Genomic DNA, 18,284 nt, shown 5'->3' on the forward strand with positions numbered 1-18,284 from the left:
TGGAGAGACCTGAATTTGAGTTGCAGTTTTAACACTGATCAGTTTTGTCATTACAAAGCAGAACTTTCACTGGTCATGCCTCAGTTTCCTTATCTGTCATGAGCCTGTGAGCTCCTAGTGGGTAGAGACTTTATCTTATTTTTCTTAGTGTCTCTATTATTTTGGAACGTGCTTGGTGCTCAAACATTTGTGAGTAAGAGGGTTGAATCAGACCGAGTATAAGCACGCTGGCAGCTCTGATGATCTAAGCTCTAACATGAAAAACTGAGATGAGAAAATGTGAGCAGGACATTTGTGACTTCCAAGTATCTGAAAGGCTTCCTTCATTCTAAAGAGCAATTGGAGTCATTCTGGGAGGAACCCCCGAGACCTGGAATTAATAGACAGAGGTTGGAGGGAGAGGATTTTCATGATGTCAACTTAAAATCACATCCACTCATTCAGCATTGACTGAGCACCTACTCTGTGCTTGTTAATGTGATCAATATTTAAACTAGAGCAGGACAGTTAGGGCCCCTGACCTCATGACCTTACAGGTCAGAGCAGGATAAAGACACATGAACCAACAATGAAAAACATTCGTGTGGTGATGAGTAAACAGAGGAAGGCACTACGGGAACGGAGGAGGGACACGGAGCCAGAACTGGACGGGCGAGGCCAGTTTCCCAGAGGAACTGCTGCCTCAGTGGGGCCCAAAGTATGAGACTTCACAGGTGAGGGCAGGAGATGAGTCAGGGAGAATATTCCAGAGGGGGCGGTCAGCAGGTGAAAGCTCGGGTGGTAAGCGAGGGCCCTGCCCAGGCAGAGAGCCTCACTTCCGATGCTGTGGGAGTGTTCTAGTGGGGGCAGGCGGTCCGTGGGCAGGGATGTGGCAGAGAGGAGGGGTGTCTGATATGGAGCCTCAGCCCAGACGACCTGAACGGACTTGGACTTGTCATCCTGCAACCTGAACTTGTAGAAGTCAAGTATGTTGCGTGTCTCCTAGCCTCTCAGAAGCAGGGAAGGCAGTCCAGCCTGCAGATGAATGCTCCTTTGTGTTCAACAGTGGGTACATCCGGGGAGGACGTCTATGTCTCTAAGATCCTTAGCAGCACCAGTCAGGTCCCAATCCCTTGACCTCACCACCCCCCCCAGCTAGTCTGCTCCAGCTACACTGGCTCATGTTCTGCCTCAGGGCCTTTGCGCATGCTGGTACCTTAGCACAGAAGGCTTTCTTGCCATTCCATTCCTGAAAATTTCCTACTCTTCATTCAGTTCTCAGCCCAAATGTCATCTCCCTAGAGTGGCCTTAACCTAAATCAGACATTCCCTGTTATCCCAACCATTTTTTTTTTCTTTCCAGAGTACCCATCACCATTTCTTTACACTATTTGTAACTTTTTTTTTTAAATTCATTTATTTATTTTATTTATGGCTGTGTTGGGTCTTCGTTTCTGTGCGAGGGCTTTCTCTAGTTGTGGCAAGCGGGGGCCACTCTTCATCGCGGTGCGCGGGCCTCTCACTATCGCGGCCTCTCTTGTTGCGGAGCACGGGCTCCAGACGCGCAGGCTCAGCAATTGTGGCTCACGGGCCCAGTTGCTCTGCGGCATGTGGGAATCTTCCCAGACCAGGGCTCGAATCCCTGTCCCCTGCATTGGCAGGCAGATTCTCAACCGCTGCGCCACCAGGGAAGCCCTGTAACTTATTTGATTATTATCTGTTTCCCCTTGCTACGGCATAAAGCTCCATGAGGGTCTTTCCACTTTTCCATCGCACCAATCAAAACAGCAAGCAAGTCATCCGAAAGTAATGTTTGCTTGGGGGATACCTTGTTGAATATATTTTGCAGAGGCTTACCCTTCCAATTATATATTATTTAAGCTAATATTACATTTATAGCAAGTTCTGCCTGCACGAGCACTGCTCAGAATTCAGTGTCTTGTCTGTCCACTAACATACACTCAGTGCCTCGTACAGTGCCAGGAACGGAATAGGTGTTTGAAAAAATAAAACGTTGGTTGGTGTAGAATGAATGCACTGTGGCAGGAAGGGCTGATAAAATTCAGGCTCTTGTGATGACTGCATATGTTAACAGACCTACCTGAGTGGGTTCCGTGCAGAACTGAGTTCACGTGCGTGTGTTCACAGGCACACATGCACACCCGCCTCCCACCTTGTTCCTGCGTCACTGTCATTTGCCACAAAAGTAAAAGTAACACAAGCCAACGTGTAATTGCAATGTCATATTAATCATACAGAAACCAAAACAAAATTACTAACTCCCACTTCCTGGAATACTAATAACACTAATACCAATATCATGATGGAAGATTATCTGGGAAGCAATTTTCCTTTTGTTCTGCTACCTACACATGTAGCTGTTTCTTGCTTTTGCAATCTCTATGTAAGTCATAATCAGGAGGAAATATCCTAGAGGGTGGTTATATGCCTTCCTTATCAGAGAGAATCATGCACTAAACCCATCTTAGGAAAGAGCAGAAGTTTTAAATCTTAACAGGAGGAGGTGGTTTCAGTTCTCTCTTCCAGAAGTCTAGAAAAAAGTCTTGCTGGAGGGGAGGAGCATTAATGCATTAAGAGGTCCTCAGGACCAGAAGTTTGCTTTATGATTAGGCTTTGGAGGGAGGGAGGATGAAGAATATACCTGGGGGTGTATGAGTGTGATTTAAACATCTCTTCCTTCTTTGGGTGTAGCACCCCCTTTCTGTAAGGTTTCCCCATCTAGGAGTTTTTACTGAGATGTCCGTCACAAGAGGCACGTGTCCACGTGTGACCCAGCCAATCACAGACCCCCACCTGCCTGACCAGTGATTGGCCCAGGGGTGTGACTGCCATTCCATCTGTGCCAGGCCATTCAGAGTTCTTCCAAGGGATTTTAGATTTTAATTCTGTAAGAGATTGCCTCCTCTTCCCCCTGGGTCACTAAGCTGAACTGGTATATCAGCCTGGAGTCATCTTTAGCCAAGTCTGCCTGACTCCCCGGGTGAAGAGGTCACCAGTCGAATGTAGGGGTAAATTAGGCTAAAAGTGTCAAGGGAAACATTGCTAAGAGATGGAAGGGGGCCGAGAGAAGGATGTCAACCTGATGATATCATTTGAGCTGGTGAAGTCGCTAAGGCTAGCTCCTCTCTGGTAGGGGCCCGTGAGGCAAGACAACACATGCCCTTTTTAACTGAGCTAATTTGAGTGCACTTCCTGTCTCTTGCAGTGGAAGGATCCCTGACCGATACGGAGGCATTTATGCACTAAGCATGTTCCAAGGAGGCGCCTTAGAAGGGGGCATGGTCATCATACCTTCCTTTGTCACCCACTGTCTGAATGCCCATCCCATGGCACTTGTCACCAGGGATACAGCGGTGAGATGGGCCTCGTGCTCATGGAGCTTACAGGTACCCTGATGGAACAGCTTTGTGAGTTTTTTGAAGGCCAGAGGAAACAGGAAAGGGTGGTGGGTGGTGAGGGCCCTGAGGGAGGGGGACTCTTTCAAGTGAGATTCCTGGAGAAATCCTTGGGAGGCATAATGAAGACCTTCCCTACTTTGAGTCTGGGCACGGACAACCACTCGAGATTTTGCCAGAGCAACAAAGCCATAAAGATTTTGGTGGAAGCGGGTGGCCACGGTCCATCCACCCACCATTTTTCATTTCACCAGCCTTTATGTAAGAGCTGCTGACGCGTTCCTCCCCTGAGAGGTGCCCTTGGCTGGAATGCTGCAAGAAGGGGTACCTACTTTCCCCGGGTACCGTTCTATGGTAATATCCTCACCGAGATTTTCGGTAAACTCCAGGGGTGCTCAGAGCCTTAAGCCCTCACGTCACTCAACTGGCCAGACTGCCAGGAGCTTGCCAGTCCCTGGGAAAGGTCAGGCGATTTGCTTCAATGCACGAGACCCTCGGTTACCACACCAGAGATGCTCTCCAAATCCCTTGTTATCCACGGGGAGTGGGGAGCAACAATTACATGGTGCTGGTTCAGTGGTTGCACCTGCAAGTTCGTTCAGTTTCTTCCCCGTTGCAAGTGGCAGCACTGGGGCTGTCAGAATCTCACATCTCTGTCTTGGGGTTCAGTTCCCTGCCTCTTTCCTCCACAGAGCCTGGCAGGCCAGCCCCTGAAGGGCTTCTCGGCTTCCCAGTCTACATCATCATGGAAGGGGGCCCCTTAAAAGGTGAGCATGACACAGCAACCCTGCTAGCTGCCAAATCCTGTCAATTGTGTGTGCTAAGTAGCTCTCAGATGTCCCTCTGTCTTCTCTGCTAATGATTTCGTTTCTTGTTTGGATTACCCCTCTCCTATCCAGTCCCCGTCTGATCTATCTTCCTCTGCACCCGAGGAAGCCTGAGAGGTCTTTCTAACGCGACAAATCCCAACACGTCGCTCTGCTAACCAAACCCTGGAACAGCCCCGCCACTGTCCTCAGGATAAATGCCAGCCTAGCAAAATATGCCCTTCCCACCCTAACCCTGACCAACTCTCTGGCCACACTGAGTTAGTTTTCTGAAATGACCTTCCTTTTCTTTTGGACCTCTCTGCCTTTTTACAGGCGACACTCTGTCTGTCTGATCACCCCTTGCTGATATCTTTGCCTGGCTAATTCCTACTGCTCTGTAGAGCTGATTCCAAGTCTTCCGTGAAGCAGCCCTCAGCCCTGATCGGGATGGCAGGGACCCTGCTACGTGGTCACCAAATCTCCTTTCATTGTCTTCTTAGGCATGCAGAAAGACACCATTTCCTGGGCTTCCTTGCAGTTAAGTTGAAGTCACCCCACTGTGTTCTCACCAGGGAGGATGGCAGTGATGCCTGCCATGTCTAGCTCTGCTCATTAAGCCCTGATTTCAGGGCTTATTTGTTCACATTTGTTAACCGATCACACCCCATCCTCTCCTGACTGATACAATGACGTACCCCTTCCCTTGAAATCCTGGCCTCTGGGATAGCGCACGTCACACGACTCACATGTGACACTCTACTTTCCCTCTCTACCTTCTCCCACCTGCTCCCTGGCAATTTCCAGGAGTTGCTTTTATTTCATTCACTAAACGATTTATGAATTGCATTAAAATAAATGAGATGCAAATAAATTCCAGGCTTTCTCCCTCATTTTCAAATTACATTTTCAGTCCACTCAACCTGTTATAATCTCATAGTGATTTTCATTTAAGAGAGCTAAATGGATATGTGATTATTGTTACAGGAACTAACACCAGACAATTAAATGTTGAGGTGTTGATAGATAAAGCTGTGTTTCGATTTGCATAAACATGATGCCAGCAAATCTAACCCTGGCAGAAATTCAGTTATGAGACTTGCGCGCCTAACTTCTGCTAATTACCATGAGTACCATTATTACGATTTTTAATATTCAGAGTTGGGATTATAGCCATTTTAGTTTAGGGCTGCATTTATCTTTATTTTGAAAACTTTTAGTCAAAATGCATCACTGATTTATCAGAGAAAAGGCACGATTACTATTTCTAATCAACTTCTATGGTGCAGTGTATCAAAAATCAATTATACAGCCCTGAAATCCAGTCATTAAGGATTTAGCTACTAATCTCATTTCATTTTTGTCTTTAGGAAGATACTGCAGCTTGCAACTCTGCAGATACCAGCAGAGGAAGAAAAACATGGGAGACTGCTGATAACCTAATGTGGAGAATTAAACTCCAACTAGACAAAGGCGAGGGTGGAATCTTAATATGGAGTGGCCTGGCTCTGCAGGGAGGTCACTTGGGCTGGCTGGATTTCAACCCAATAACACGGCAGAAGTTATGACCCAGGTTTTGTTGAGGGTGAGCCTTCTAATCTCAGGAATTCCAAAGCCAAGCATGTGTTAAACATTGCATTGTTTACCGTCTTCCTGGTGAGTAGCTCAATCTGCAATGATCTTATCTGTTAGTTGACGTCTTATCTGCGGCCCCTGTTGTGCCACGTAGCTCCAGCGAATAGCACAGTGCCTGGCTCCTAGTTAGGTGTTCAATAAACAGGTGCTGACTTTTTGACGAAGACCGAGATCCCGAGGCTTCTCCCCAGTGCGAGGGAGAGCCTGATGGTAAGAACCAGTCCCTCTGATGCCACGTAAGTGAACAGAGCAGGAACCAGATTATCTGGATGACTGTTGCTCTAATCAGGAAGCTGTGAGGCCTGCTGGTTAAGAATCCTGGCAAGTGAGACAGACAGAACTGGGGCTGAGTCCTGGCTTTGCTGTTTGTTTGCTAGCCGCTGTACCCTTGGACCGGTTATTTAGTGTCCCAGAGCCTCTGTTTCCTCATCTGAAAAAGGGAGATAATAACACCTACTCCCGCAGGGCTCTTGAAAGTAAGATAATACAAGTAAAGCATTTAACGTAGTCCTCTCATCATAAAAGTCCTCAATAAATGTTATATATTGGTTTTTAAAGCTGTAACTTGTGGGTAAGTTACCTAGTCTGGGGAAGCTAGAGTTGGTTAAAACTTCCTGCTGCAGTTTGCTTGTTACTTCCTCTTAGGAAGCCTTCCCTGATGCCTGCAGGCTGGATAGTAGCGCCTCCTCTGTGATCTCACCAAGCCCCGGATGTTCCTCTCTCTACTCACTTAACCCATCGGATTATCCTGAGGTTTATACATTCTACCGGACTGTCCACTCCTGGAGCGTAAACAGCACGTTATAAAACTTTCAGTATTTAGCAAACCAAAACCACACAGTAGCCATGGGCACCAATTCATTTGTTGAGTTGGGCAAACAAACAGTGAAAGTTGACAGAGAAGATAGCGAGTGTGAAAAGAAGACCAGAGGGATCTCTGCTTATAGCGTAAGGTAAGTCCCCAGCTTTTCTAGTCCTAGGAAATGCAGAACGTTCTCCCCGAGGTCTGAGTCCCAGCGGGATGTGGCTCACGTGTCTCTTTCCAGGGAAGAGAGAAAGGCGCAATGGAGGCTTGGGAAGAAGTGGGAGATGGCCTCAGCTCTGGAGAAAAGGGGGTGTCCCCTACCACTTTGTGGGGACAAGTTGGGGGGAACGACTTACCCGGAGCTTCCTGCCAAAGATGGTAACTTTGCCTTTAATCTGTTCCTTTCTTAGGCGCCACTCGATGGAGTTCAGGCCATTCTCCATGGGCAGAGAGATGTTGCAGCGCCCAATGGTGGGGGTGATGGTGCCCGCTAGGACGTGGGGCTCGCTGTGGAAGCTGACGCCCATCCCGTTGGCGTACATCACCCGCAGGGTACCGTTGTTGCAGAGCTGGTAGCTGTTCCGCACTTGATCTGGAGAAATGTAAGTGGGGGGCGGGGAGAGGGAAATAAATTATCCACTCTGTTAGTCATGAGAGAACAGAACCCCTATTTTTATAGGTTTCCATGGTACTTTGCAGCTGTCAGTGTAAGGCTGCCTTCAATTAGCACACACGCAATGTTAAGGTGAGTAGCAGAGATGCCACTGATCCACAGAAAGAAAAACATTATTAATATGTGGCACTCCAGAAATAATTATGCTGTGATATTTTTCTTTTACTCACAGAAGACTATGAATAGTACATTTAAAGACGCCTCTTGCCTACACAATTCGTGTCAATCAAATCCCTGATCTTTAACATATATATTTTATTTTAGCTTAAATGGAACAAAATAAAGGAAAACTACTTAAAAAAAATTTTTTTTCTCCTTTCGCCTACCATCTAGAGGCTGATGGTCTACCATAGGTAGGTCAGCTCCACTGCAGATCAAGTCTAGGATTCTTTGAGAAAACAAAGAGAAAAAGCAACCTTCCTGCCCCTCATGCATTTGCTGCTGACTCCACTGTGATGCCATCTCCACTCCAGAGGAATCTGAAGAGACTCAACTAGCACGAGGGAGACCGAGCCAGTGGGTGCTGATAACATGTGTGTCTTCCCAAATGGAATCTACGCTAGTCAATCAGACTTCTGACCTTTTCCTTTATCGAAAAGTTCCAGGTAGGAAATGTGAGTCGGAGACTCCTTTTATAGATACGATGCTTCCTGATTATTTGGGTAGAGGAGTCCAGCTGGCCTGGCCTCTGAGGCGCTGGCTTTTGGGGTAGTGCGCACCGGTCACGACCGCAGCCATCGTGCAGAAGGACAAAATCTACATCATTAATCATCTGGCACAGCAGAAATAGAGTCATGGAAACAGGCTCTGTCGTGGGATAAATAGTCCAGCAATGACACCATTTATCTACCGAGAGGACACGTTTATCCTCGGCCAGTGGGCTAGCCCACTGACATTATATCTTCATTACCTGCACAATTCCTTTTCTTGCCAGTCTGTGCACTTGTCCTGGACTGTATGTCATGTCGAACAGCAAGAGTAACCACGAGGTGGTCAGAAACCTTTGAGGTCTTGGCAAGGGACTGCTAAAGGGCTCTGTGACTGTAACAAACAACCCACTCATCACACAAACGCTTGGAAGAAAGGGAGAATCAGAATGGGACCAAAAAACAGGCGGGCTCAAGAGACTAAAACCACCTTTGAGAAGGTAACCGTGTGTGTTGGGTTGGTAGGGAGTGCTGGTGATGGAGAGGTGGGGGCAGAGTACAGAGGGATGAAAACCGACATTTTCACATAAATACGTAGACATTTCCAAATATCCAGCCATTTGGTTTGGTATCGATGACATTCTCCTGCATCTAGATTAAGTCCTTTTCTACAAGACTGACCTCTTGTACAGTTAGTTTGCTATGGACTGAAACAGCAAGCTGAGGGGTGGGAGGTCTCTGGAAGTCCTCCCAGGCTTGGTAACTCACACCTGCCTCTGGCCTTGGCTGAGTCTCGGGGTGAGGTGTGGTGGTAGGTGAGGGGCTTACCTTGTACCACTGTGTAGGAGGCCTCCACAGAAGACAGGTTGGTAATGACAGTGACGTCGTCGTCACGGTTGGAGTTCTCAATGTCAATGGTGATGGATTTCTCCATTTCCCGGTGTAGGCTGGTCACCACCCCTGTGGGGCGTGTCACATTGGTTAGGCGGCCCTCGTGGTCATAGCTGGAGAACAGACACACTGGTTAGAAACACAGTTCCTGGGACTGAAGGCTTCCCCAACACTCAGAACCACACAAGGGACAGACTCGCTCATGGTGCCAGAGAAAGAGAAACGGGAAGGTGGGGTGGCCAGGTGGTGCAGCACGCTGGGGCTCCTCGTCACAATCGTCAAAACTCCAGCCTGCCCTGAGAAACGGTGATGCTTTTTTCTACTACCCACACTACCCACTGATAGATACACCTGAAAACATACATTTCACCTTAGGCAGGGGGTACTTAATTATGCTTTCCCAAGTTAGTTGGTTAGTTCGTGAGAACAGCAACTTTATGCTCAGCTTTATGCTCTTTCTTTAATTTGTGTTCCACAAATTAAAGACTGAATAATGAACAAATAAAATCTGAACAGACCGATTACTAGTAAGGAGATTGAATCAGGAATCAAAAACCTCCCACCAAACAAAACAAAATCCAGGCTCACTCGGCTTCACTGCTGAATTCTGCTAAACATTCAAAGAAGAAGAATTAATAATTAATACCAATTCTTTTCAAACTCTTCCAAAAAATGGGAGGGAACACTCCAAAGTCATTTTACAAGGCCAGCATTACCCTGATACCAAAACCAGCTAGGGACACTGCAAGAAAAGAAAATTACAAGCCAATGTCTCTAAACATAAATGCAAGAATCCTCAACAAACAAAACATTAGCAAACCGAATTCAACAGTACATTAAAAGGCTCATTCATACACCATAATTAAGTGGGATTTATTCTAGGGAATGCAAGGATGGTTCACATTGGCAAATCAAATGTGAAATACCACATTAACAAAATGAAGGAACAAACCGTATTATCATCATCTGAATAGATGCAGAAAAAATTCGACAAAATTTACGAGAAAAACTCTCTCAATGACGTGGGTATAGAGGGAACATACCTCAACATACTAAAAGCCCACAGCTAATAAATATCATATGCAATGGTAAAAAGCTGACAGTTTTTCCTCTAAGATCAGGAATAAGACAAAGGATGCTACTGTATTCAACATAGTATTGGAAGTCTTATCCAGAGCAATTAGGCAAGGGAAAAACGGCATCCAAATTAGGCAGAAGTTAAACTGTCATTATTTGTATATGACAACATAGAGAAAACCCTAAAAACTTCACCCAAAAATCTGTTGGAATAAATAAATTCAGTAAAAGCTGCATGATACAAAATCAATATATAAAATCTGTTGTGTTTCTATACACTAATAAGCTACCAGAAAGAGAAATTTTTAAAAACCATTTATAATTGCATCAAAAAAAGAATAAAATACCTAGGAATAAAGTTAACCAAGGGGCAAAAGGCCTGTATACTGTTATAAGAAGACACTGATGAAAGAGCTCAAAGAATACACAAATAAATGAAAAGATAGGCCATGCTCATGGATTGGAAGAATTGTCCATATTACTCAAAGCAATTCCCTATATGGCATTCTTCACAGAAATAGAACAAACAAACACTCCTAAAATTTGTATGGAACCACAGATATCCAACTAGCCAAAGTAACCTTAAGAAAGAACAAAGCCAGAGGCATCAGGCTCCCTGATTTCATCTGGTGTGGCACTGGAATAAAAAACAGCCACACAGACCAATGGAACAGAATCGAGAGCCCAGAAATAAACCCACACATACATGGTCAATTAACTTATGACAAAGGAGCCTAGAATATACAATGGGGGAAAGGACAGTCTCTTCAAAACGTGGTGTTGGGAAAACTGGACAGCCACATGGAAAAGAATGAAACACTATCTTATGCCACTCACAAAATTAACCCAAAGGGATGAAAAACTTGACTGTAAGACCTGAAACCATAAAACTCCTAGAAGTAAATATAGGCGGTAAGCTCTGTGACATTAGTGTTCGTGATTTTTTTTGTTTGTTTTGCATTTGACACAAAAGCAAAGGCAATAAAAGCACAAACCAACAAGTGGGATTATATCAAACTAAAAAGCTTTTGCCCAGCAAAGAAAATCATCCACAAAATAAGGCACTATACTGAATGAGAGAAAATATTTGCAAATCACCTATCTATCTATCTATCTATCTATCTATCTATTGGATAAGGGAAGAATATCCAAAATATATAAAGAATTCATACAACTCAACAGCAAAAAACGCAAATAATTTGATTATAAAATAAGCAGAGGATCTGTATAGACATGTTCCCAAAGAAGACCCACAGATGGCCAACAGGTACATAAAAAGATGCTCATCATCGCTAATTAATTACTAGAGAAATAATACAAATCAAAACTCCAGTGAGGTACCACCTCACACCAGTCAGTCAGAACGGCCATCACCAAAAAATTTACAAACAATAAATGCTGGAATGCGTGTGGAGAAAAGGGAACCCTCCTACACTGTTGGTGGGAATGTAAATTGGTGCAGCCATTATGGAAAACAGTACGGAGGTTTCTCAAAAAACGAAAAATAGAGTTACCATATGATCCAGCAGTCCCACTCCTGGGCGTATAGCTGGACAAAACTATACAGGCACCCCTATGTTCAAAGCAGCACTATTTACAATAGCCAAAACACAGAAGCAACCTAAATGTCCATAGACAGAGAAATAGATAAAGAAGATATGGTACATATATACAGTGGAATACTACTCGGCCATAAAAAAAGAAGGAAATAATGCCATTTGCAGCAACATGGATGGAACTAGAGATTATCATACTAAGTGAAGTAAGCAGAAAGACCACATGATATCACTTACATGTGGAATCTAAAATATGACATAAATGGACCTATCCATGAAACAGAAACAGACTCGTAGACCTGGAGAGCATACTTGTGGTTGCCAAGGGGAAGGTTGGGTGGGGGAGGGATGGATTGGGAGTTTGGGATTAGCAGATGCAAACTGTTATATATAGGATGGATAAACAACAAGGTCCTACTGTATAGCACAGGAAACTATATTCAATATCCTGTGATAAACCATTATGGAAAAGAATATATATATGTATGTAAAACTGAATCACTTTGTTGTACAGCAGAAATTAACACAATGTTGTAAATCACCTATACGTCAATAAAATAAATTTTAAAAGGTACAGATTTTCAGTTATAAAATAAATAAGTCATGGGGATGTAATATACAGCACGGTAACTATAGTTAATAATACTGTATTACCTATCTGAAAGTTGCTAAGAGAGTGGAACCTGAAAGTTCTCATCACAAGTAAGACTTTTTGTAACTATATGGTGACAGACGTTAACTAGACTTACTGTGGTGATCATTTCACAATATATACAAATACTGAATCATTCTGTTGTACCCGAAACTAATATAATGTTATATGTTAATTTTACCTCAATTAATAAGAAAATTAAATAATTCTACGTGTATTGATAAAGGGTGCTTAGTGTCCCCAACTCTTGCTGCCAAGTAGGGACAATGTGAGGAGTGTATTCTAGGAGCCCCAGGCAGCGATTTAATTCCAATCCACTGTATTACCTGGACACCTACAACGTATAGATTGCTGCGCTTCATTGTGAGATAAACAGTAGGAACTGGAGATTCTACTTTTGGGGAAGAGCGGATTGGGGTTGAGACCAGACTCTCAGTGGCCAGAGGGAGAAAATAGGTCTTCTTTAACTTTCAAGGAAGATTCCGCTTCCGATACCCGTGGAGTGAGTATCTCCAGATTCAGGTCTCTTTGCAAATAAGTCTGCACATCCTGGCAAGGAGTTAGTTATGAGTTCCAGTAATGGGACCTCACGGCGACCCAGTGGAACCAGTCCTGCCTTGACTCATGTGGGGCTGGAGGCTGCGTCTGACTCATTTCTTCAACGTCTATTCACTGAGTTCCTACTATGTGCCAGGCACTGTTCAAGGCTCTGGGGACATGGCTAGGAACAAAATGGATGAAAATCCTTGCCATCATGATGTGTGCAAGCTAGATGGAGAGAGTCAAAATAAACTGAAGTCTAAACTATAGTGTATGTCACACACTATTGCTACTAGGTATAAAAGAGATAACTAATGAGAACCTACTGTACAGCACAGAGAACTCTACTCAGTGCTCTGTGGTGACCTAAATGGGAAGGAAATCCAAAAAAAGAGGGAATATATGTATACGTAGAGCTGATTCACTTTGCTGTACAGCAGAAACTAGCACAACATTGTAAAGCAACTATACTCCAATAAAAATTAATACAAATATATAGAGTATGTCAGATGGTGACAGGTGGAAAGGATTAAAATCAAGGTGGGAGAAGAGAGAGCACGTGTAGTGGTGGTTGTAATTTTAAGTACAGTCCTGCGACTGTCAGGAATACAGGCCTCTCCCCCCCAGTCTGAGAACTTAGCAGACAGACACCACAGAACTTCCAGAAGGCGTTCCCATGTCTGCTCCATTCCTGCCAAGCTCTCCGTGAGGCAGTTTCCAACACAAAGAGGAGGTGGGAGAAAGGTAACAGTTAAAGGGACCCATTCCAGGCTCCTTGAATTGCAATGCCTGCTTATTCTAGGAAGTAACTCTTGAACCCTACTCCATGGAAAGGCAACTTCCATCCCTCCCTCCCTCCCTCCCTCCCTCTGATCCGATATTCACTCCTTCCCCAGTTGCTTGGTTGGGAGGAGTTGCTCAGGACTGGAATAGCCCTTTACAGTTTCTCTCTTCTGGAGGGCCTGTCCTTGAGGGTGACGTGTTTTCTGTTCCTCTGGGCCCCAGGTTTACTAAGGCAGGCTCTGCCCAGGCAGGGGATGGGGGCGGGGCAGAAGTACGGGGGCATGGGGAGAGAGCGGGATAAATTCAAAGCGGAGTAGTAAGGAAAGACCAAATGTGAAAACTGCATTCTTCAATTCTGCTTCTCCAAAATGAATCTCCATCTACCTGACTCCTGTATCCACTATGCAATTGGTTGTTTGGAATCTGAGGGGGTGGGATGGAGATAGAGGTGTGATAAATCAGTTGCTTCTCTCAATCCCATTAGCATCTACCCTTCGTTGAATTTCTATATGCCAGGTGCTTTGCTAATTTCTAAAAGTATCAATATATCATCTCAGTGAATTGTCACAGTGCCCCTATACGGTTTGCATTATTATCCCCACTTGACAGATGTATGGACATTGAGGCTCAGAGAGGTTAAGTAACTTGTCCAAAGTCAATAAGTAAGTATATGGCATTCATATCCTTGTCTTCCTGACTCCAAGATCCGGGAACTTTCTGGTATACTGTGCTGTCTTCTGGGGAAGGCTGTGAAAACCTGTGTTCTCTCAGAGATATACCCAGACCAGGCTACATCTTCTATCAGGACCCAGTGGCCTACATCTGGGGAAAGTTAAATTCCAAGGCTGGGGCTTCCTGGAACTTTCTGAAACCGACTGACCATCGAATAGGGCCAGGATAATTCAATAGGGTTATTTTTCCTCACCTTTCTCTCCCGCTCCCAGAGTCAATGAGGAATTTGTCTTTTGGGGTTGTACCTTCCCCCAACTTTTGGGACAGGTGAGTTCCCTTTTGGAATCCAAAGGAAGGCAGGAGTTCCCAATTCTACTCACAGCCCCGCTTCAGGACACAGGTGTGTCACGCAAAGAACGCGAGACTTGGAGATCTGGATTTGAGTCCTGCTGCGCCACTGACTCTCTGTGTGGCCTTGGGGGCCGGGGTGATGGGGTGGTGGTGGCTTCACGTCTCTGAGCCTCAATTTCTTTATCCATAAAATGAGGATAATCACACCTGTACTTAGAAGGTCGTTGTGACGGATGGGCAGACGAAAGGCTTCTCTACCTATAAAGCACTATGCAGAAGGAAGGTGTGCTTACAAGCACTCACTGAAGGACAGATTGTTTTCTAAGAGCCCCAAGGCCTCTGTGTGGTTTTGTCCATCACTCTTAACTCCTTTCTCAAAAGTTTTCGCTAAGGCTACTGCAGTCCCCACGGGAAGTAGAGTCTGTCTCTGATTTTTAAACGACCAACTTGCTGACCATGTGTAAAAAATACCACAAAACAGAAAGAAATTACCATCTTTTTTAGGAGGCCAAGAAAGCCATACGCATTGAACCCCTACAATGGAGAACGTATGATAATTTACCAACTCAACCGTATGGAAAAAAAAGCAGCTCTTCATATCAAGAGAGAAAAATATTATGCTTCCATGTAACTTCTGAACGAACATTAGAGAAAAAACCAACCAAACAAAACCTTAACCTTGTTTTCATTCAGCTAGGGGCCCCTTCTGGAAAATACTCTCCCAGGTAGAGTTCCTGTCTCAGGATGCACCTCAGTCTGAATGAACTTTGTTACTACAGCCTCTTAAGTCAGGCCTACTTCAGACTGGCCTCCTGAGAGTGACACCAATTCTCTCTGAAATGCACTGGGTCTTCAGGTGCAACTTCCGGAAGAGAAGATGAGAATCTAGGAGGCGTTTGGGTTAAAATGTAGCTTTAGCCTAACTTGGTGTGAGAGCTAAAGACGGCACTTAGATGGTGCCTTCAGGGACAGAGTCACTGGCTGGTAAAGTGTGATCAAGTCCCAGGGTCTGAAGGATATTAGGGTGCTTCAGAAGTCTGAGAAAGACAGCTTGGCCCAAAGAAGGAAGGAGAGCAAGGGCAAGCAATTCTGCAGTGCAGCCAGTTTCCAGGAGGTGGCAACAGCTTCCTTTACATTCTCCCAAACCCTTCGGAATGCAAACAGGAAGTGCACATCCCTGAAAGTAAAACCGATCAACAATGAGGTCTTCTGTTCTCTCCCCTGTCCCTCTTTCCTTCTGTGACAACACCTTGCCAACTCACTAAATTCTCAGCTGGCAGCAGCAGCTAGACGGAAAGCAAGCAACGACTCCAAATATAGAGTGGTTAACCGGATCCTTCACCAACAAAGAGAGCCAGATACTTATAAATTCCATCCCTGTCTCAGCCAGCGAATCATGCCTTAGCAATTTCCTCCCGCCAGCATCCCACTGGTTAATACCTGCAGCAGCAGGCAGCTGGACCAAGAACCGCCTGTAGGAGCGAGGGAAAACAGCTTTTTGGGAAAACAAACAGCGGGACTATCAAGTATGAGATAATTGTTAGGGGAAATATGCCCAGCTCTCACATCTTTTAATATACCTAGCACTTTATCTGTATTGATCTGCTTCTGCTAAAGAGGAAATTCAGAGTTTATCTACCTGTCTGTGCAATCAAGTGTGTTGCTGCACCTATCGGCAAATTACAGGAGCCCCACCAGGATCTTGCCTTTTAGTTTCTAATTTCTGCACCCATGGCAAACATGAATAATCAGCAAAGTTAATCAACACTTGATCTCTCAGGCGCTGTGCGTGTCCAATATCCTGAAATTGGAATGGCAAGCAGGCAACAGGCATTCCCAACTCTTGTAGGGGGGATGTTCAACACCAGACACCCAATAGTGCAAATCATTTAGGAGTCAGGGGACAGGAGTATCCTGGGGCGTTCAAGTTAGGAAGACAACACGAGTAAACAACTCTAAAAGCTACACGGACGGCCAGTCCTGATGCCAGCGAGGGTAGGGTGAGTATTCTTAGGAACCACTTAAAAAACCTACTTACTCATAGAAAGTCGTCCATCCGGTTTCATCACTCTTGGTGGCTAGGAGGCCAGTGTTCCCATCGTAGGTCATGAGGCCAAGCTCCAAGTTCTGCGTGGACACGACTTTGAGACCTCCATTGGTGCCCACCGTGAGAGTGATGATCTGGTGGTCAGGCATGAGAAGGTGGCGGGGCATGCCACTGCTGTCCCGACGGATCTTCAGGGAATTTCCATTATTGTCAATTAACTCAGTGACATCATTGTCGGCACCATACGTGAAATTGTACAAGTACTCCCCCGTCACCAGGCTCACAGTGTACTGGTGGATGCCGTCGGCGTTGAAGACGTACAACTCTTGTTCTCCGGGGGAGGCAGCCTCATACTGGTTGAAAGCGTTCAGAACGGGCTTGTTCTTGCTGACCGCCCTGATCCGAATATTTCCGAGGTCTGCGACGTAGATGGTACCATCGGGAGCTACAGCTAAGGATGACGGGGAGTTCAAGACGGCATCAGTCGCGTAGGCATCATCTCCTGAGTAGCAGTTGCAATTGACATCGTTTTTGCAGTCGCAGTCGGAGGCCGCCCCTGCTAAGAGGCAGATCTCCCCATTGGTTGTTACCTGGCGTAGACGGTTAATCTTCTTCTCGTCTGTCTCGGTGATATAGAGGACCCCAGTGTGAGAGAGGGCAATGGCACTGGCTGACTCCAGAGCAGAGTGAATGGCTAGTTTGCTGAGCGAGTAGTCAATGCCAGGAACCTGGCAGTGCATGGGGCGTCCCGCAATGATGCTGACTTGGTGGTTCTCGGTGATGCGAAGGATGACGTTGTTCTCTAGAACATACAGGGAGTTGTCCATGGGGTTGATGGCAAGGTCTGTTGGCCATTCCAGCCGAACCTGTGGATGATATGGCACCAAATTCAAGAACAGCCTCTAACGTGCTCAGTGTTTAACCGCGCAGGGCACGTCTATTGATTTTATGCAACTGGGAGAAAAGACTTACTTTTTTTTTTTTTTTTTTTAACTAACACACTGTACGAGACGCGCCCATCATGGAACCACTTGCTCACTGCCTGTGCTGGGTGTGTGCGATAGCAAAGAAGTAACTTGGAACAGACATCTCCTGCTCCGTCACCTGCTGTGGCTAGAGTAGGTCACCAGTTCTACCCATGATGCTCTTGACAGCCCCAGATAATTGGACCAGGGTCAGAGTCATCACATACAGTCAGGTGGTTCACAGCACAGAGGGCTAGTGTAATGCAGCCCATACTCCGCTCACCAAGCTGTGGGCCTGAGGAGGCTAGGTTCATTTAGAGGAGGCATCTTTATCTGATTCACGACAAGGAGCCACGCGGTTTAGAAGGTGTCCCTGACCCAAGGGCAGCCAATGCACGGGCTGGCCAGCGAACTACAACCTGAGTGTTTGCTTGAAAAAGTGAACTGGACCAAACACGTCCCTTCTCTGCAGAATCTGAAATGAAAACCTCAGTAACTAGTGGTCAGTTAGTTGAGGAACTTGAGCTGAAATTAATGAAGTTGACCGAGGGTGGAAAAGGCCCTTTTGGAAGAGTAAACATAGACTCCAGGTTGTTTGAAGACCCTTATATTCAAGTCCCGTTTCTGTAAATCAACTATACTCCAATAAAAATTTAAAAAAAGAAGTATGAAGTCCCGTTTCTCCTGTGGTACATTTGAGTGAGTCTCTGTTCTCTGCCAACAGGTCAGAACCTGGACTAAAAGACTGTCACTTGGGGGAACATCACAGAGGGATCTGCTTTAGTCACT

At 45.4% G+C, this 18,284-nt stretch overlaps 2 protein-coding genes across 18 annotated transcripts in view; one reads left to right on the forward strand and one right to left on the reverse strand.

The window, feature by feature from the left end:
- Positions 1 to 7,139, forward strand: part of LOC309658178 (uncharacterized protein) — a gene marked incomplete at its 5' end in the record, with an annotated part of 80,515 nt that extends 73,376 nt beyond the window's left edge. For 2 of the 3 annotated variants that reach the window (XM_082456511.1, XM_082456510.1), the window contains 3 exons: positions 3,206 to 3,386; positions 4,088 to 5,331; positions 5,572 to 5,652. Of the gene's footprint in view, positions 1 to 3,205; positions 3,387 to 4,087; positions 5,332 to 5,571; positions 5,858 to 6,481; positions 6,790 to 7,051 lie in introns of those variants that run through there. The other variant, XM_082456508.1, reaches the window with a different exon arrangement.
- The window catches only part of TENM2 (teneurin transmembrane protein 2), a 591,699-nt gene that overhangs the window by 48,397 nt on the left and 525,018 nt on the right, over positions 1 to 18,284 (reverse strand). For all 15 annotated transcript variants that reach the window (XM_082456392.1, XM_082456388.1, XM_082456389.1 and 12 more), the window contains 3 exons: positions 16,522 to 17,396; positions 8,790 to 8,965; positions 6,998 to 7,233 (listed from right to left, as the gene is read on the reverse strand). In XM_082456392.1, coding sequence (XP_082312518.1) covers positions 6,998 to 7,233; positions 8,790 to 8,965; positions 16,522 to 17,396 — 1,287 coding nt within the window. The remainder of the gene's footprint in view (positions 1 to 6,997; positions 7,234 to 8,789; positions 8,966 to 16,521; positions 17,397 to 18,284) is intronic.

Source organism: Balaenoptera physalus (assembly GCF_965194825.1).
Source record: "Balaenoptera physalus genome assembly, chromosome: 3".
NCBI lineage: Eukaryota > Metazoa > Chordata > Mammalia > Artiodactyla > Balaenopteridae > Balaenoptera > Balaenoptera physalus.